General features: G+C 40.8%; 1 protein-coding gene across 1 annotated transcript in view; it reads left to right on the forward strand.

Moving 5' to 3' along the window:
• The first annotated feature begins 1,369 nt into the window (after positions 1-1,369).
• EP300 (E1A binding protein p300) overlaps positions 1,370-20,887 on the forward strand; it is a 123,286-nt gene continuing 103,768 nt past the window's right edge. Inside the window, exons 1-2 of the mRNA XM_042466836.1 lie at positions 1,370-2,953; positions 13,759-14,414. Coding sequence (XP_042322770.1) covers positions 2,860-2,953; positions 13,759-14,414 — 750 coding nt within the window. The 5' untranslated portion in view covers positions 1,370-2,859. The remainder of the gene's footprint in view (positions 2,954-13,758; positions 14,415-20,887) is intronic.

Genomic DNA, 20,887 nt, shown 5'->3' on the forward strand with positions numbered 1-20,887 from the left:
TGAAAATCAACCCGCTTTTGGGTTCCCCCCCAGCTTTTAAATCTCATTTTTGCACGTGATTTCCCCCATGTGATAAACTGCTATGGCCAATATGTGATTTTTATTTGCAGACACTACTACCAATGTGAGGTAATTTTTTGGGGGGGTAATTTTTGTTTGTGGCCAACGTGAGGTGGCTTTGTATTATTTGACACTATGGCCAGTTTGTGGTATTTCTGTGTCTGAACACTATGGCCAATGTGAATTGATTTTTATTTTCAGACATTATGGCCAATGTGAGGTGATTTTTGTTTTCAGTAACTATGGCCAATGTGAGGTGATTTTGTTCTTGGACACTATGGCCAATATGTGGCGATTTTTGTGCTCAAACACTATATCCATTGTGGGGTAATTTTTGATTTTGGACATTATAGGCAGTATGTGATGGTTTTTGTTTTCAGACACTATGGTCAATGTGAGATGATTTTTGTTTTTGGACACCATTTCCAGAGCCTGGTGGTTTTTGTTTTCAGACATTATGGCCAAGGTGAGGTGATATTTCTTTTCGGGTACTAGGTCCAATATGTAGTGATTTTTGTGCTCGGACACTATGACCAGCGTGAGGTGATTTTGTTGTCAAGACACTAGGGCCAATTTGTGGTGATTTGTGTTCTCAGCGCCACGTTACACACACAACATACAAGCAGAGTCTCCCCCCCCCGTTCTTCGACACACTCTAGTCTTAGTTCTGGGGGGGGGGGGTCAGCTCCAGCCTCGCTTTAAAACAGCTTTAAAATCCTCCTCCGTTTCTGCGGCTGGACTGAGGAAGGGCCTGCCCTCCCCCCGAAAAGCCACCCTCAGCCCAGAATGCGCAGCGCGGCCCCTGCCAGGTCCAGGGCACACGCACACACACACTCGCCTCTTTTCTCTCCTCGCTCCCTCCCTCCCTTTACAACTAGGCCTATCCCAAGGAACAACCTGGCGGCATATTTTCGCCGACCAAAAAGCCCAAAAAAGGGCGGAGGTATTAAGAGAGAGCGAAGAGCGACGCTTCCCAGTCTGCCCCTTTAAAAGGGCGGGGCCTCGAGAGTTTGCGGAAGGGGATCGCTCAGAGGGGCGCGAGGCGAGTGGCTGGGGGAGGGTCACGTGATCGCGAGCGGTGGCTCCCCCGCCCCTCCGAGGCGCTCCCTCCGCGTTCCATTGTGTGCGCGAGCTTTGCGTTGCGTGCGTCCCCGCCCTCTCCTCTCCTCCCTCCCCCTCCCTCCCCTCCTCTCTCTCTCCTTGTGTTAAAGCCCCGCCCCTTTTTCCTCTTGGCTCATTTCCGGCCGCGGCCGCTTATGCTTCCCTCTGAGGAATCGGGAGAGAGAGACAGGGAGGGAGGGAGAGAGAGAGAGAGAAGAAACAACAGCCGCCATTTTGTTTGTGTGTGTGAGAGCGAGCGAGAAAGAGAGCGACTAATAAGGGGAGGGAGCGGAGGCGAGAGAAGGGGCTGGGAGGAGAAGGCGAAGAAGACGGAGGGGACGCCGACGACGGAGAGGGACCTACGGAAAAAACTCAGGGCCCAGGCAGCCTTGGAAACCTCGGTGGTGATAAGACCCGCTACTGTAGCACTGCTTGAGCCTGGCTGCTGCCCGGCTTCGGCGAGAGCCCCGGTGGGCCCCACCCAGAGCCCTTCGCAGAGCCGTCTCCTCCTCCATGGCGAGAAGAGCAGCAGGAGGAGGAGCAGCAGCAGCGCCTGAGTGAGGAGCCACCCGTCGCGCCTCTCTAGGGGAGAGAAGGAAGGAAGAGAAGAGCTATCGAGAGAGAGAGAGAAAGGGAGAGATTGATAGAAAGAGAGAGCGAGCGAGGAGGGGGAGGGGCCTCCTCCTCCTCTTCCTCCGGGATCGATCCCTCCTCCGTCTGACCAGAAGGGGGTCCCCTGCTTCAGAGAAAGAAAGGAAGAGAGAGGTGGGGGTGGCGGTGGCAGCATCGGAGACCACCCTCCTCCTCCCTTCCCAGGATCTCTGCTTCTGTGGCTGCTGCCTCCATCGGGACAACAACCCCTCCTCCTCCTCCTCCTCCTTGTTCCTGCACAACAAGATGTGAAGCGGAGACTCCTGGGACTTCGCTTCCTCCTCCTCCTCCTCCTCTGTACGGCTCCCTTTTTCTGCAGCCATTAGCGACGACTCAGGGGCAGCTCTGCCTCCCTTTCCCTCGTTGACGGTGGGCATATCTATTCATATAGGCTGAGAGATAGATATATTTGGGAAACGGAGGAGAAGAAGAAGAAGAAGGCTCCTTTCTCTCTCTGTTCGCCGCCTCCTCCTCTCCTCTCCCTTCGCCCGCCTCCTTGTGGCGATGAGGAGGAGGAGGACGACGCCGCCGAGGAGGAAGAGGTTGATGGCGGAGGCAGCAACACTGAAGAGGCAGCAGGAGAAGAAGAAGGAGGAGAAGAAGACGGCCAAGAAGGAGACGAAGACCCCCCGGAGGATGAAGAAGATGGTGGCCACCAGGAAGCAGCAGCCCAGCAGCCGGATTTGAATCGCAAACCCCATCAAGTCCTCATATATATATATATATATATATATATAGAATTGGGAAGGGTTTGCTCCGTCTTCTTTTTATCCTTTTTCAATTTCCCCCCCTGGAGAAAAAAAGACTGCTTCCACACCCTCTGAGCCCCCTTCCTTCCCTCTGTTACCCGAAGCAGGAGACAGATCCAGAGGGGCATTGAAGAAAAAAGAGGAACTTTGCCCCTTTCTCCTCCTCCTCCTCCTCTTCTTCTTCTTTGTATTGGTTGATCCTGGACCCAAGGAAGTGTCTGGCTGCATTTGGAGGAGAGCCCCCCTCACCCCTCTCTTCCAATTTGGGCTCTTGTTTGCCTAAAAAAAAGAATTAAAAATGGCCGAGAATGTGGTGGAGTCGGGCCCGCCTTCAGCCAAGAGGCCTAAACTCTCCTCACCGGCGCTCTCTGTCTCTGCAAGCGATGGCACAGGTCAGTCTCTGGGGCTGGACTCCCCCCTTTCGCCTCCTTACACTGTGGGCTGCATCCACACTGGAAAGATAGCCCGGTTTGGCACTGATTTAACTCTCTTTCTGGCTCGGTGCTATGGAATTCTGGGAGTTGGAGTTTGTTGTGGGCCTGGAGTGGAGTAGAGCTCTGCTCTGGGCCCCACAACAAACTCCAACTCCCAGAATTCCATAGACTTCAGCCACGGCAGTTAAAGCACTGCCAAACCAGGTTATTTCTCCAGTGTGGATGCAGCCCTATAAGGTCCAAAACACACTGCAGAAATAACCCACTCTGAGACTGCTTTGACTGCCCTGGTTTAATGCTAGGGAATTCTGGGAACTGTAGTGTTTGTGAGACACTTGACCCTCTCTGTCAGAGAGAGCTCTGGTGCCACAATAAACTACAATTCCCAGGATTCCTTAGCACTGAGCCAGGGCTCAGTTAAAGCGGCCTCAAACTGGAATATTTCTGCAGTGTGTTTTGGACAATGGCTTGTAATATCTGCCTTAGTAGGGATGTCTATTTTTCTCATCTAACAAAGTGTTTCATCTCAGCATCCCTTATTCTTTATCAACATTCTGGCAGCAAATTCTGGTATTATTATTATTATTATTATTAATTTGCTACTATTTGCTTCATTTCACCAAAATGGTTAACTGTGGGTTGTTGCTACTGCTGGCGAGTAGTGTTCATAGTGATACTTTTTGTCAAAACACTTTTGCCAGATTTGCATGGAAAACAACATGGACCCCTCTTCTTACATTTTACATCTGCTTCTCTGCGAGTCCAATATCTCTGAAATTCCTGTCCTCTTGCTACGTTTTGTGAGGAGGATGAGGCTAAAATCAATCTTCCTGTGTTTGGATAATGAGTCTGTTGATGAGCCAGGGAGTTTGGATGGAAATACTGAAACTTGGAATTAAGACATAGAAGTTACAGGTGCTAAGAAACGTGTCTTGTAAGTTCAGAGAACCGTATCAGTGTAGAATGAAACACAAAGGAGGAGTATTTGGGTGTTGCTTTCCTGAGGAGTAATCAATCCATGAAATAGTTTTCAGAACTGATTTCTTAAGAAAGATCTGGGATCCTTTAGTCACATCTACTATCCACTGTGATACTTATATCTTGGTAGCCATTCTTATTCTTTCAGCTTGTTGATGCTTCTGGATATTTGAAGTCAGGGAAAATGGCTGATCTTGTGTAATGGCCAACAGAATATTTATATGCATTTTGCCTGAATTCTTGCTTGAATGGATTGGCATGATTGGAAATGGTCAAGGCTAGGCAGAGGTCTCACTTGAATTGATATCTCTTAAGGTATTTTCTAGCAAGAATAACAATTTAGAGATACAGTAATATTAGGCAGCTTTGGTTGATATTGGGGTGCCAAATTTACCTGTAAATCAACAGGTTCCATGTTACTAGTGGGAAAGTAGAGATGGAGGCCATCTTCAGAGTTGTTTCTGGAGGTAAATAATAAACACATAACTGCAGAGGTAATGGAGTATATGTTGCTTTCTCAGAATTGTGCTGCACAGAAGGATTTACGTTTATATTGTATCACTTTCCTTTGCTGCATAGTTTGTTAGAAAGAAAAGAAGTCGCTGGTTGCAGTTCTGTGCATCCTTGCTTGTGAGCATTCCCCATTACCCTTTCTGAATAGACTTAATTCCCCTTCAAGTCAGTGCAAACCTATGAATGTTCACTTACGTGTAAGTTTTGTTGCACTCGGTGGGGCTTACTCACTAGTAAATATTTAGCAGTCTTAACATAGATGTATTCAATGTACAGTTTCCCACCATGATAACTTTATGTAGGCTAGGTAGAATAGGCTCTCATCCAGAATCAATTTCAGTGGTTTTGCTTTCTTTTTCTGAATTAGTAGTCACCCATTGTATTTTTCTATTCCCAGTTTCAGGTACACAGACTTTGTACTTGGTTATTTGATTTGTTACCTGCATTCTTAAAGGTAACCGTTGCCTTATACTTCAGACTTTTTTCAATTATTATTCATCCTGAAAATAGTGCCTTATAGGACTGAATCTTCACTGAACTACCAGTTGACGAAAGATGTTGGAGTGTAATAATCTAGTTGCATTGGTTAAATGTTTAAATACAGTTAACATACTGGAGCAGGGACTATTTGGGAGACTGTATTTGTACGGTCTGTTTCCTTTTTAAAGCTAATGGGTCTGGCTTAGAGTGTCCAGAACATAGCTGTGCATAGAAGTCTTTCTCAAAAATGCTAACATGTGCTTTTGTAGTAAGCCTCATTTCTGAAACAAACTACTAGCCTCTTCCCCATTATGCTGCGTCACAGTGCTGCATCTCTTTCTAGCTGTTAGAAGCTGTAGATGTTTCAGTTCTTGTTTTGCTCTTTGCTTGTTTGAACATATCTTAACACATTGGATGGCTCCTAGAGTAGAAAACCCCATTATGGAGCAGCCTTGAAGGCACAGCAACAGCTACAGTTGTAAAACATTTAAACTAGATGCTAAATTCCATGGGGGTCTATGTGAAAAGAGGCAAGAGGAATACAAAGCTGTTGGTAAACTGATATACAGGATCTGTCACTAGCACAAGAGTAAAGATGATAATCAATATCTTGTAAATGAAACAAACTGAGATTTTCATTATTTTAATATAACCAGGTTAGCGTCTATATGAGTGTAGCAGAAAACACAAGGTTAGAACACTTTTCTGTGTTGAACAGAAAAACAACACAACTGTATTGCTTCCATAAATTTAGTAGACTATGCTATAAAATGGCTTATCAAATGTACAGGACTTGTTTTCAGATTAATTGTCCGTTCTTAAAATGTACATCCTGGGTAAGTGTTGGTAGTTCTGTGTTGTACAGATGTTTTGGACTGCACCTTCCATAAACTCTAGTCAGTTACCAGTGGTCAGAAATGTATGAATTAAAGTCTGAAACCTCTGAAGGGCAAGGGCTTGCCTACCTCAGACTTAGATGTCAGGAGTGCTCAGAGTGCATGCCTTCAGATGTCACTCTGCAACTCGCATCAGCTCTAACCAGCATAGCTGAGTGTGAGGAATGCTGGGAGTTGCACTCTGGTGACATCAGGTGGGCTGTGTGTTGCCCAGCCTGGCATATGTGAAGATAGATGCACAGTTTCATTTCTTTGTTTTTCTGCAATTAAGATATTATTAGAACTCTTAAACTAGAAACTCATATAAGTATATAAAACCATTGGAATAAATCTGAGATAACAAGATGCCAAGTAGGTGGGGGTCATGCATTGCATGAAAATATGTTTCTGATGGTAGAAGTATGTGACTGATTCTCAGTTTGTTGTTAGTGTGCTAAGAAATTATTTTTCCACCCAGAAAGAAAATGTTTCTGCCATGTTTATCCTTGTTATTACAGAAATCTTTCTGTGTGTAGTATGTGCTCAGAACGGCTTTGGACTGACACAATTGGGTTCTATAGTTCAAAAGCCAAAGAGCTGCTTTAGGCATGCCTGAAGTCTTGTACAAGCCCAGTAGAGCATGACTCTGTCCCCTTCCCCTCCCCAACTTTACGTTTTAAATTTATTTCAGTTTTAAATTAGTTTATAGTGCATAGGAAAAGAATTTTTGTTTGAAAACAAGAGAACTTTAATGTTCTAGACATAGGTTGTATGGCTCTTGGGATCCCAGTTATATGTCTGATTAGTTTTAATGTACTGTTATGTGCCTTCAAGTTGTTTCCCACTTCTGACAACCCTAAGGTGAACCTATCACAGGGTTTTCTTGGTAAGGTTTGTTTAGAGAGAGTTTGTCTTTGGTTTTCCTCCAGCCTGAGAGAAGGTGACTTGCCCAAGGTCACCCAGTGGGTTTATGTGGCTGAGGAGGAATTCAGACCCTGACCTGCAGAGTTGTAGTCAAACCACTACCCCACACTGGTGCTCTAGGTTTAATGTGCACTTACTCACATTGCCTGTGCTTACATGGACAAGATTAGAATTGTCATTTTGAACTTGAAAATATCTGATTTCTATCTCTAGATATTAGCTCAAGAAAGTAAAACATACTCCCGCAATACCATCTTAAGTAACAACAGAGTAACATCTGAGGCAGAATGTAGGCCTGTAACACTATCACCTTTTTTTCTTTTGTATGAAGTTTAACATCTTTGCCTAATGAAGCAGCTGGTGAAGCTTAAAAGCTTGCTTAATGTATTTTATGCTTTGGAGTTAGTCAAATAAAGGTATCATTGCATTGTGGATAGTGTATTTTGGTGTATTTTGCTGCATGGCCAACATAGCTGCCACTGAATATACTCCATTTTAAGCATCTGAAATACCGTGATATACTTTTATTTTTAATACTCAACATTTTCCATGAGTTTTCAATTACATATCAATTTAGAATGTAGAATGAATCAGGCCTTCCACCAATTTGTCTTTGAAGTTGCTGTACACTAGACATTTTTTCTTCTAAAGTTATTTTAAATAGATCTTTTAGTTTTTTCTTTAAATCTTTTGCTATCTGGCTTTTCTAGGATTTTTCCGTCAGAAAAATCTGTGAGAAATGAGCACGTGGGGGACAAATAGTTAATGTATGATCTAGTATCCAGTACAGTATCAATCAATCAACTTACCAATTAGACTGTAGTCCATATAGCAACCTTGTGAATAGGAATGATCTTGTCTTCCTCTGCTTGTTGCCAGTATTGGTGGTTCCCTTAGTACCAGGACTCTGGAGTACATTATAGTGGAGGAGACCTATCTCAGTATCCATCCTTGCACTTCTGGCTCCATCACCATATAGTAATAACAACTGCTTTCTATTTGTCTAAGAATAGAATTTTTTTTATACTTCACAGAGCAAGTTATTGAGCATACTGGCCAGTTTGTAATGGTGGATATCATAGATCTGGGAATCCAGATGAAATGATGGTAGAAACCATTATACTGTAGTTGTCCCTTGCCTCTGAAAGTAGAAGAGACCGCAGAGTGAGAGTTAGGCTGGCTACACATGCAGCATGTCTTGTTTTCGTGCTAAGTGTGAGATTAAACAGTGCACACTGAGCAATGCCACTTGTATGTTACCTGAGCAGTTGTGATGGGCATGAGGTGAATAGCATATAATCATGCTGTCTTTCTTTTAAATAATATTTTCAATAGGTTATAATAGGTTATACATACAGCATTAAGCAACAAGTCTTGCAGCAAAAGGACACCTAACAGTAAAAGTTGGGTTTCTTGATACCTGAAGATAAGTATTCAATGTTTCTTGCTAAGAGAAGGAATTCCTTGAGAATTCGTCTACTTTTTACAGTAGCAGCTGCTGATATATTGAGACATATATTTAGATTATATTAGAATGATTTTTCTGCCTTGCCCACCAAACTCACTTTGGATTTTTGTCTTCAGATATATAAAATAAGGTTATTTAATTTGAATTTGTTACTTTAAAAAAAAATGTAACACATCAGTTCTGAGAACTTAGTATGTATTCAAGGTTTTTCTACCATCCACAGTCTCCTCTCTCTCTCTCTCTCTCTTTTAATATATTTCCAACTAGACTTTAACAAATAATTTTGAAGTTACAAAAACTGCTTGAAGATAACTCTGGCTTATCTAAAACCAACTCATTAAATTTTACTTTAAGCAGTTTTGTATTCACTTTTCCTTGCTGTTTTTTATTCAAGGGAGCTGAAATATAAGGTTGAGTAGTGCATAAGAGTAGTCCTTGAGAGCCAAATAGTTGTATGTGTGCAAATTTGCAAATCTTGGGATTGCAATTAACATACTTTTGTCAAACAGTATATGCAAGGCTACTGTGGGTTAGATGTGGTCAGCTTTATGAATTGGATGATTCCAGGAATGGATGGAGAAAGTGATTTTTGCTGATTCTTCCTCAGCACTCATTTCCCTGTACACTCAACATGCTGTGGGAGAGACAACTTCAGTGGTGTTGTGGTAGTTTTGAAAGTGGACTCACTGCACTATGTTATAAATTAGAGGAGAACCATCTTTTTTCTGCAGCAAAGTGGATCAACTATACTAGCAAAATGCTTTAGACTCCTCCAGAGTTGTGGAATTACTGTTTTATTTGAGAGATACCTGAAGATGCTTGGTTTTTTGCTGTAGTTCTTCCTTGCTTGGGGGGGGGATACTAGAAACCATTGGCTCAATAGGTGGCTTCTGTTTATGCCACAAGAAGTACAACACAGTGACACTGGCGCTTGCATTGTGTTCAGAGGGCTCTGCACTTTGGCAGAGAACTCTTATTTCTCTGAGGCTGACCATTCCATAGCAGTAATTTCTTTTTAGCAGGAGCTCCTGCTGCCTGACTGTGAGCTGTCTTCCTAAAAAAGGAAATGGCCATGAGGAAAGGGGTGCAGGTCTCACAAGGGATCACAAATCCCCCCCTTTAACTCCTATATTACTTGCCTACTGGAAAAGAGGACGGGAATGATTAAGGAACTGGATGGATCATTTAACCTGTTTGCTAGAGATCCATTGCACTGGTACTGCATACAAGCTGCAGAGCTCCAGAAGCTCTTGTGTGCTCTCTTGATCTGTTCTTTATGTAGATTTTCCAACCAGTGGATGTGGCTTACTGGTAATTGAAAATATGGAGAGGGCTCATGAACACGCTAGACATAGGATGCCTCCTTTCTCTCCTGACCTAAAAGGGATATATGCCTGAACTTTCTATTGTATGTATGGTAGATGTTGAGTGTTGGAGATGTTTGCATGTTTGAGTAGAACGGGGATGGAAAACAATTCCCATACTGTATTTATCTCAGAAACTAGTCTGCATCCCCTAGAACCCAGAACAGTTGCAGGGATGGTACCAGTTACCGGTTTCACCACAAGACTTGAATCTGTCAGGCTTTGGGGAATGTTATTGTTTTGATTTTGCACAAAAGTGCAGCTAAGCAGCAACTCAGTCCTCTGCATGTCTGCTGGAAAAGCAGTCCCATTAACTTGTATGGGGATAACGCTTAGGTAAATGTGCATTGGATTGCAGATAAGAGTTAACTGGAAGTAAATCCAGTGAGATGAGCAAGCAGTTGGAGAGGATTGGTCCTGGTATTAATAAATGCTGGGTTGACTTTCAGTGTTAGTCAAAATGTGGAGATCCCTTGTTACAAATATCTTTCAATACATATGATGTAGTTCTTCTTAATCAACTTCAGTGCAGTTAAAATTTGCCTGATTTCTGGTGATTTAGTCTATCAGAATATAAGGTGTAAAAGAATTGCACTGAATCAGTGAAATAACAAGTAGCATTTAAATTTTTGGCTACTACTAATTGCATAGTAACTGTATGGTTAGAGCTCAGATTCCTTAGCTTACAATACGAGCATATGGTGGTTCCCATTGACAGGAATGCAGTGGTGAAGCTCTGAAATGAATATGGAGTTTCTGGCTGTCCAAATGCAGCTGTACAGAATGGCCAGTAATTGACATTTTGCTAGATTGGGTAGCTTTCATCTATGTTTCATTTTCAGCCCCCCTTGCAACTGTTGTTTAAACTACTTCTTAAGTTCAGAAAGCAGTCCATGGTTTCAGAAAGCAGAGCTGCTGAATAGGAAGTATAGGAATTTCTGGAGTAGCACAGTTATGTTAATCTCTCAAGAGCTTCATCTGCTCAGTATGTATGTAATATATAACCTGTGCAATTAGAAATGTGTAACTCTGCTTGGTTATATCTACAGGTTTGTTTGTTTATTTGCTTTTTAGTTAAATGTGTGAAGCCATGAAGCAGAACTGAAAATTTTGAGTGGTGGTGGTGTGTGTGTGTGTGTGAAGTGTTTTTGTTGTTCTTTCCTCCCAGGATATTTTTTCTCTGGCTAAATGGAGGATAAATTCACCTTATTTTAAGATGATCAGTGAAATACTTAAAACAAATTGTTGACATATCTAGAATTTTTTATATTTTAAAAATAATTTCTAAGCACATATAGGACTTCATGTTGGCAAGGAACTTAAAATTATTACAGAATGCAGAATATTGTCGGGTATTTGAATACAGGATTGCAGACTAATTCTGCTAAGCACATCCCCCCTCAAGTATGAACGGTGATCTGACTTAGCTTTTGAATCTTACTGCTTTTCTCCCTCCTTCACATCTTCCATCTTCTGCAGCATTTGGAAGAAACTTGTCTGTATTTAAAAATGCAGTAAATCAAGAAATAGACTGATATATGAGAAGATGGAGAATCTTTTCTCAGTTTTTGCAAACCCTCAGTTACTAGGTAGCAATGAAAATGATAAAATGAAGGCTCAGAAGAAGACTGCTGATAGTGATGGCTCAGAAAATGAGACTAAAGAATATTTCATGGAGCAAAATTAGTATTCAATGCAACGTTGACCCCTCCCCACTGTTCTCCCCCCTTAGTTATTTCAAACTGTAAACTTTTGTCTGATGTGATAAACTGATCATGGGGCTAGATTGCATACATGTATGTCAACTTTTAAAACCATTTGTAACAAGAAGTAAAAGATGTAAAAGTAAGCATAAGTTAGTTACTTATGGATGATGAGGGAAAACAGACTCAGCTTGGATCCAGAGAAAACGGAAGTGCTCGTGATAGGTTCCCCGGGCCCGGGGATGGAGATTTGTCCACCTGTCCTGAACGGGGTCACGCTCCCCTTGAAGGACTCAGTTCGCAGTCTGGGGGTGCTTCTGGACTCGTTGCTCCACCTTACATCTCAGATGGATGCGACGGTCAGGAGCACCTGCTATCAGCTTCGGCTGATATGCCAGCTGTGACCCTACCTGGGCTGGGGGGACCTTGAAACAGTGATACATGCTCTGGTAACCTCTCGGTTGGATTTCTGTAATGCGCTCTACATGGGGTAACCCTTGTACCAAACTCAGAAGCTAAAATTGGTTCAGAATATGGCAGCGAGGCTGGTCACTGGATGTTCCAGGACCAGCCATATAACACCTCTCCTACAAGATCTACATTGGCTGCCCATTCGCTTCTGGGCGCAATACAAGGTGTTGGTTATTACCTATAAAGCCCTAAATGGCTTGGGCCCAGGGTACTTGGAGGACCGCCTCTCCCCATATTCATTGGCCCTACATTGGGTTTTCTTGGCACGTTTCTTCAGATGGGGTTTGCCATTGCGTTCCTCTGAGGCTGAGAGAGAGTGACTTGGCCAAGGTCACGCAGTGGAGTTCAGTGGCTGAGTGGGAATTTGAACCCTGCTTTCCAAAGTCACAGCCCAATACTCAAACCTCTATAGCACATTGGCATATTGGTTTGTATGTTGGACTAGTACTTCAAAATGCTAGTTTGAATCCCCACTCAGTCACGGAAGCTCACTGGATCACTTTCTCTGCCAAAGAGAAAGTCAGTAGCAAACTTCTGAGGTTTGCCAAGAAAACTGTAGGATGGGGTCACCAGGTCAACATGAAGGGACATAAAAACTACAAATACTTTTCAAAGACATTGCATGTTTTTCAGTTCCCCCAAATGTCCAACTTTAGTATGGATATTTTTTTCCATAGCTTCTATATGTCCATCTCTTACTGATGTATAGATATGTTACTCATTAAATTAAATCAGTTAATAATTAAGAGCAAGTTAGCCAAAATAGAATCACTGTGGGCCAGCAGTCCAACCTAATACCTTCTGGATCCTTTAGATTGCATTTCCTGTTATTCCTGAGTATTGACTGAGCATATGGGGCTCCTGGGCACTGTGAACCTGAGCATCATGTTGGTGGGAGGAGTGCTGCTAAAGATACGAACCAGTGAAATGTAGAGATGGCTTGTAGATACTTTCATTGGGACATTAGCTATTTCAAGGATGTATAAATATGAGACACTTTTGAGCAAAATAAACAGAGCAGGTTTTGCATGCGTGGTTTAAACAAATGTGTTTGTAGCTGCTTGGTGTTGTTTCTGGCTAGAATTGTTGGTATCTTGCTGGTTGTCAAAGCATTGCAAGTCCAGACCAAGTAAAGAGTGAGTGGAATGATTGAGGTGTAGTTGCTATCAGTCATTTCCAGTGCTACATGATGAAAATGGTAATGCACACACTCATTTGTTGATGAGTAACATTGGCCATTGAAGCTTGTAGCATTTAAAATCTAAGAATTCACAATCATAAAAAGTGTTCTGAATGCTAATTTCTTAGTATTAAGGACGGACAAGTGCACTTCTTCAGATATTCTAAATCTGAATATTCTTCAGATATTCTAAAATAGCAGTATTACATGTTCTGGTATGGATGTTGTGGTATGTAATTTGTTTTTAATTTAGGAAATAGTGGTGCAAGATATGAACATTTTAGCTAAATTGTTATAGGTTTTAGTTTAATTCAGTTCATAATTTGAATAAGGTGTTTGCAAGAATTATAGTTTTTTTAGGTTGAATATCAAGAAGTTGTTTGCTCACTGTAGGCCAGGGAATTTTTTTGGGTTGCTTAAGAGCTCCACTTTTGTATGTGTGTGTTTTTAAATATATATACCATTATTTCCACTATACTATTTGTTATTTTATTGTTCATATTATTGTTCATTGTTATTTGAACTCCTGACATACGGTTTATGAATGCAAGGTGACAACCTTTTTACACAGAAAGTTTTAATATAATTTATAATCCTGGAAGAGAAGAAGATGAAATGTCTAGAAAGCATTATTATGGACAGGATTGTTGTGTGTGAGGGCGATGTGACTTACTGAAGAAAAAGTATTTTTCTTTTTACAAAGCAAATTAAATGCTAAGTAAGAACATATCGGTTTTGAAAAATTACTTTTTGTTTCTCTGAAATAATCTGCTCAGTCTACTAAATACTTTTTTTCTTCCCATGTAGATTTTGGATCCCTCTTTGATTTGGAACATGATTTACCAGATGAACTGATCAGCTCCACAGAACTGGGACTTACCAATGGCGGTGACATTAACCAGCTTCAGACTAGCCTTGGTATGGCACAAGATGCTGCTTCTAAACACAAACAGCTGTCTGAACTGCTACGGGCTGGTAGCTCATCAAACCTTAATATGGCGGTTGGTGGCCCTGGCCAGGGCATGGCCAGCCAGCCACAACAGAACAATCCTGGAATGGGAATCTTAAATAGTATGGTCAAAAGTCCTATGGCACAGGCTGCATTAACATCCCCAAACCTGGGGATGGGTGCAAGTGGACCAAACCAAGGTCCATCAACTCAATCCACTGCAGGAATGATGCCAGCAGTAAACAGTCCAGTAACTCAGCCTGGAATGGGAATGAATGCAGGAATAAATGCTGGCATGAATCCTGGCATGTTGACTGGTGGACAAGGAATGATGCAGGGGCAAGTTATGAATGGTTCAATTGGAGCTGGAAGAGGACGTTCCAACATGTCATATCCAAACCCAGCAATGGGTAATGCTGGTAACTTGTTGGCTGAGACACTGCAGCAAGGGTCTCCACAAATGGGAGGACAGGCAGGCTTGCGAGGGCCTCAGCCTGGTGGAGTTATGAACAAGGTAAGGCAAAAAGAATTCCTAAAGCACACACTTTTGAAGTATGCCAGTATAAAGTAAAACACTTTAAAATGTTTCTGGAGAATAAATTTGTTGGAGGGATTCAATGTAATAATGAATGTATTCTATGAATGTATGTTAGTATATCAGTGCATACTAAAAAGCTATATTGCTGGATGTGGAAGTTACTATATTTTTAATCAGTTGGAGGTATTTGCATTTTATCACAGTAGATAATACGGAACAAAACCTTTCACTGATTCTTCCCCTGCAAAATGATCTTAAATGTGATGGTGATGATATTTACATATTTTGTCTAGTCTTCTTAGCATTAAAATTACTCCCAAGTCCACTATTGCTGTTTCAGAAGGTAGTTATATTGTGTGAAAATAGGCTTGCCAGATGTCCCTTTTTTGTAAGTATTGTCTCTTATTTTATAGCAAGAAAGCCTGGCCCCTATGAGCATTAAACAGGATGCTGAAAATTCTATCATTGCAGGTATAGTTTGAATGCACAGCCTTCAAATTAAACAATAAATGTTGGGGTGGGGGTAGGGCCGCAGGCATGGTTAGCCCACACTCTTTGAATCCTAGGGTGAGCAGTGTGTTTGACTTGACAGGTGTATAATTTCTCTCCTAATCATGATTGTTGGCCTGCAGTTACAAGATTTGCAGAGTTTCAGGGGTTCCTATAACATTTGAGATCTTACAGAATCCTGGAGCTCTCACAAGAGACCCTTTACTCAAAAGTCTTAGTGTGACTTATAGAAGCCTGCCTCACATATCTCAGATAGTCTTGATTTGTCTCTTAGTGCTGTTTGGAAAAACATCCATCCCACTGTGAGAGGGAGACAAGTTATCTTACTTGGTTCTGAGACTAGAAGTTATGTGTGTTTTAGTGTCTTCCTTAACTTGTTAAGCAGTGACCAGGTAAAGCAGATTTACAGTACTGGAAAGCAGAAAAGCAGTATCGGAAAGCTATAGGAGATGAATGTTGGAAGGGAAGGGACAGGGGAATATGTATGTATTTTGCCAAAAGTATTTGCCTAAACGCAGTCAGCCTCCCACATTCACTATGGTTGGTGAATGGCAAAAACACAAATTAAATAAATATAAATTAAAAACATGAAGGCTATTTTTATGTTATTTTTTTTTAACCTGAGAGAACACTTCTCTAGTAATCTATAGATTCTGCTAGAATTTGACCATAGAATCACTCCAGAAAACCTAGAGATTCCCAGAGAGAACATATTAATCAAGTCTGTGAATCATCAAAACTGCAAAAGGGAAACCAGCGCATATGGGCGGCTGACTGTACATGTGTTTTCTGAGGGATGTATGTGTGTGTTGCTGGGCTGATCACACTAATAGACACAGAATCAGTGCCTTTGATTAGTTACAGAGCAGCAAGTTGAAAGGTGGGTTAATTAAACAGAGCAGTTTCTTCAATTGTATAGGTCTATGTGAGCCAGTAACACAAGTAGTTTTGTTTGTATAGACTTCTGAAGATCTTATCATATCATTGGAGGGCTTGTGTATGCAGACTGAACTCCCCACACTCCAAAAAGAACCTGATGGCTGCTCAGTCTGAAATGCAAGCAGAGTAGCTATCTAATTTTGGTCAAGTTCAGTTGTTAGATTTTTTAAGCAGAACAACAGCTTAAAAATACTGATTTAAATTGGGCTATATATAATATTTGTTCTACATGTTGTTTTATTTAACATCTTTTAGACTGTGTTTTAGGGTAAATACTCAATGTGGCTTGTAAGGGCAAGATAACACAACAATAAATATAATAATTAAGAACTGATTCTGTCAATAAAATGACATTCTACAACAACAATACTAAAAAGAAATAATTATGTTTCAGGAAGCACAACTTTGATGCCCATAGTAAATAAATGATTGTAGATTGCTTGCAGTGATGCGATTTGACAAACTTCACTTTGTAATGTAATACATTCCAGAAATTTGGATCCAAGAAGGAAACATTCTCCCCCCCCCCCCAAACCCTAAACCTGCCTCCTCCCCCAAACTAACAAGGAGGGCCTGGAGGTGAGAGGTGTTGCATTTTGTTAAAATAAAAGATCCCAGATTAAGTTTTTTTTTTTTTTTTGCATTTACGAATATATAAGATGCTCAATTGGAGGAAGTGTATTTTTATTTGAAGCCAGCATGGTTCTTTCAGGCTTAGAAGAAGGTATTGGGAAAGCTCCTCTGAATAAATCTTCCAAGAAAACCCTAAGATAGGCTGGCCGTAAGTCAGTATTGAAATAGTTAAAAGAGTTCCCATATATAGAATCAAACATTGATCAAAATGGTGACTGCAGCTAAGAAATGAGTAGGAATGGTAAGATCCTAAAGAGTAAAGACATATAACTGAACACCAAAGTCAGAATTGTCTAAGCCATAGTATTCCCCATCACCATGTATGGATGTGAGAGCTGGACAGTTAAAAATAAAAATAAAAAAGAGGATAAGAAAAACATGAATTCATTTGAGATGTAGTACTGAAGAAGAGTGCCAAGGATACTGTGGACAGCAAAAAAGACAAACAAATGGGTCCTCAAGCAGAGGAAACCAGAACTCTCTCTGAAAGCCAGGTTGATGAAACTGAGGCTGTTGTACTTTGATCACATCATGAGAAGGCATGACTCACTTGAAAAGACTATAATACTGTACTAGGAAAGGTAGAGGGAAGCAGAAAGAGTGGAAGACCACACACCAGATGACTAGACTCAATTGGGGTGGTCACAGGCATGAATTTACAGGAACTGAGCAGAGTAGCAGGGCTTGGAGATATCTCATCCACAGGGTCTCCATGAGTCAGGGCCAACTCAAGGACAGTTAACAACAACAACAAAGCCAGTCCACATGAAGTCATATCACAACAACACTTTTCCTCCTTTGGCAGTGGACAGATCACATGTAATGCCAGTGACCAGGGAAACAGTAATATGTGTCCAAAGAGGAGCATACTAACTTTGTTAAAAAAAATAAACAAATTGAAATTAATAATTGACAGCTTGGAGGCTGCCCACAGTTGTGAAATTACATCCAAACTTATATGTATTTCCTTAGACTTATAAAAACCTTTTCCTTGGTTGAAATTCAATAGTCAAATTTAATTAGATGTGGAGAGTCAGTATAGTACAGAAGCTAGGTTATTGGACTTACAAGGAGACCTGAAATTCATCATGAAAAACTTGTATCTAATGCAGAGTGGGTAAAGTGCTACTTGCTATCTACATGCCCTCCAGAAGTCCATTTTTGGATCTCTTAGAGCCTCAAACTCACAATTGTAATTTTTGTGTGTATTTTGGGGCATTTTCATTTAAAAAACACACCAAGCAGTATGCCCCCAAACTGTCCACAAATGTAGTGGTTTAGATTGCTTACCAAAAACCTTTGTAAAAGGGAGAGTAGGCTGAAAATTGGTCAGAATGGTGATTGGATGTAAGAGAACATCGTTTCTGGTGCACCCCAATTCTGGTGTATCTCCTCAAGTAGCAACCTGTAGGGAACGTCACATGGACTAAAATTAACCCCCATTTCTGGTCTAACGGCTCTGACAAGATGAATATCATAAAATATGGACACCTGTAGGGGTCTTCAAGTTGCAATATTATAAAATAGTCAGGCTTCTAGAATCTAAAAGAACCCATACAAAAAAGTTAACAAATGTGCTTAGTCATTTCTGACCAATTAATCCTGGGGAACATATCCAAGGCTAGTGGAGCTTTTCTCCTGGAAGAGATTGTTAACTTGTCACATATTACAGCGTGGCCGCACCATATGCGGGCGCGCCATACATGGTCTTGAGCGTATGCGCTCAAGCCGTGGAGAGCGCACGGGGTGGAAGGGGCGGCGCTTCTCATTCAATTGAATGGGGGCACCCTGCACGCTGCCACGCCACTGTGCACAAGCCCCATTGTTTCCAATGGGGCTTGAGCATAGGCGGAATTTGCCTTATGCGGAGGGGTCTGGAACGGATCCCCCGCGTAAGGAGAGGGCCGACTGTACTAGCTGTGTAGCTATAAGTAAAACAGGCAATTTCTGAAGCATGATAGCAAATAATGCATTATTACTCAATTACATCTCTCATTGAATTCCTTCCATTAACTCCGTAGATGGCAACTTCTGCTAGACTGATATCTTGGCCACACACTTGCCAAACCACCCAATTTTCCTTCAAAATTTTTTTAGATGAGGTGGAGGCAGATCCGTGTCTATCCAATTTTGCAGTTTCAACATTGTGAGAAAGGGTCATCTCTTGTTATGCTCACAAGATGGTGGTGCAGTACTCTCCTTGCTGAGCAGGATTCATGAGTTGTGAGATATCACAGATCCCCATAGGTCTTGGATTTTAATGATAACTCTTAGCTCATCTGTCACCTGGAACTTCATGTCCATCTCTGTTGATTACAAATATTCCAGCCCATTCAAACATCTAAGATTCCATCTTCAAGCCATTCAATTGAACTTCTTTATAAAGCACTGAATGTTTTGTATAATTACATCAATGACCTTGGATCCACATACAGAATATGGGCAGTTAACAGTGCATTCTCTTACTAAACCACAGTGACGGATAAAAGCATTATTTTATTTTTAAGTCTTTTCACAGTAATAAAATGTGAACTTAAATTGGTTCAGCAAAAATTCTGTCCATTGCATTAAAATAACACTTCAGTTTGCTGTAACAGCAAATACTCTAAAAACAACTTTCATAAGGCTTTCATGGGCCAACTTTGTCAATGTGTACTGTTTTAAAAGTACATGTTGTCACAAATGAGAATCTAGTGCATGTAGCGTCATTGTACACTTTGTAATCTGTCTAATCTTTGTTAATGTTGTTATATGGCACAAGCATAATGTGAAGACATCACAATGAAGAAATTTATGTAACATCAGTAGTGAAATAAATGAAGTACTTCCTAAATTAAGTACTACTACAACTTGAACCAAATAATAAATGTTGTTAAATGGCTGTAATAGGATTTGTCTAAGAAGACCTCCTCAGAAATGTCCTCTGTTTATAATTCATGCAAAGTTCCATTCTGTACATGCTCCTCCTTTTTCATTAGCAGCAAGGTCAAGTTTGAGGGGCTGCAACAGAAAATGGTCTCTTCAGACTTCTGCACAATATTCTTTAGAGTTTTAACTGGGAACTGAATGGGGCAGTACAAAAACACACTGATAGATGTGTTAGCTGAACATTTCTTTAAAAAAGTTCCCTCATGCCATTTCCCCTCATCTTACATAGCCATGCCAACTCACTATGTTCAAAATTGGTTTTTGGATTTTTAAAAACACAAATGAAATGCATTTATTTACAGAACTTACAATCTGCTGAAACACTTATAATCATAAAAGCTATTGGATGCAGAAGCATGCATGTAATAAATGTAAATGTAGATTTTAAAAACAATAACCATTAGTTTCTCAATAACTGGCTGGGAGGGGGTTTGCTTCTGCAGAGCTGAAGTAAAATGAAAACTTTGATTGCAGTGTGAAAATACGCACTTTTTGACCTGTGGTAGAGAAAAGTAAATTTAAAACCATCCCATACATATTTTGGAAGAAAATAATGAAAGTAACCTCTAGAATGCATTTTAAATATATCATCTGGCGAATATTCAGGATGAGAAACAATCCTCTACCAAAACAAAACTCCATTACATTAATTTATCAGTTATGTCGAAACATAATTCCTATGAATCATTGTTCTTTATATCCCACTTCCATGTAGATATACTTAGTGGTGATTGTCAGGGAGAAAATTTTTATTTAGGACAGTAAGAGATGCAGAGAGAGGTATATTTGCTGCTGATGGTAGTTCTTAACTATCATGATAATGTGTTCATGAACCAGAAACGCAGTTGTGTTGGATGAAGAAGGTAGGCAGAAGGATCTATCAGGACACTCTTTCTCTTATTTTTCATAGTACTGTGGAAGAACTGAATTTGAGTATATTTTTTCATTCTCTCGCATACCTAATTTGTGAACATATTCACAAAGAATTATTTAATTTTAGTGTATAAGTCCCAGGATTATACTACAAGATTTAAATAGGCTTGTGATTTCAAATGGAGAGAACCTATCAGTTATGCGTAAGGAGGTGTGTGTTGCTCCCTTAAAGATGCTAGTACAGTAGTTGGCCCTCTCCTGTTGCTAAAGAATTCCACCAGACTGACACCATCCTTGTTTAGATTACTGTGTATGACTTTTTTTCGTGGTGTCACCTCGTTGTTAATGGCTCCTTGTTTCTAGAGCTGCTGAAGTGAAGATTCACTGTGTCCATTGACCAACATTATAAATGTATTTAAAATCTCTTGGATTTCACCCCCTGTATTTATTTATATAATATCCTTAAAAATAACTGAAATAGCCCTTGATTTACAAATAGATTTAATGGAAGAATATAACACTGGCTAAAATAGTTATATAGGTAACAGTTTGAATTTGATTTTATA

The sequence above is a fragment of the Sceloporus undulatus genome, chromosome 5 (assembly GCF_019175285.1).
Source record: "Sceloporus undulatus isolate JIND9_A2432 ecotype Alabama chromosome 5, SceUnd_v1.1, whole genome shotgun sequence".
NCBI classification, from domain to species: domain Eukaryota; kingdom Metazoa; phylum Chordata; class Lepidosauria; order Squamata; family Phrynosomatidae; genus Sceloporus; species Sceloporus undulatus.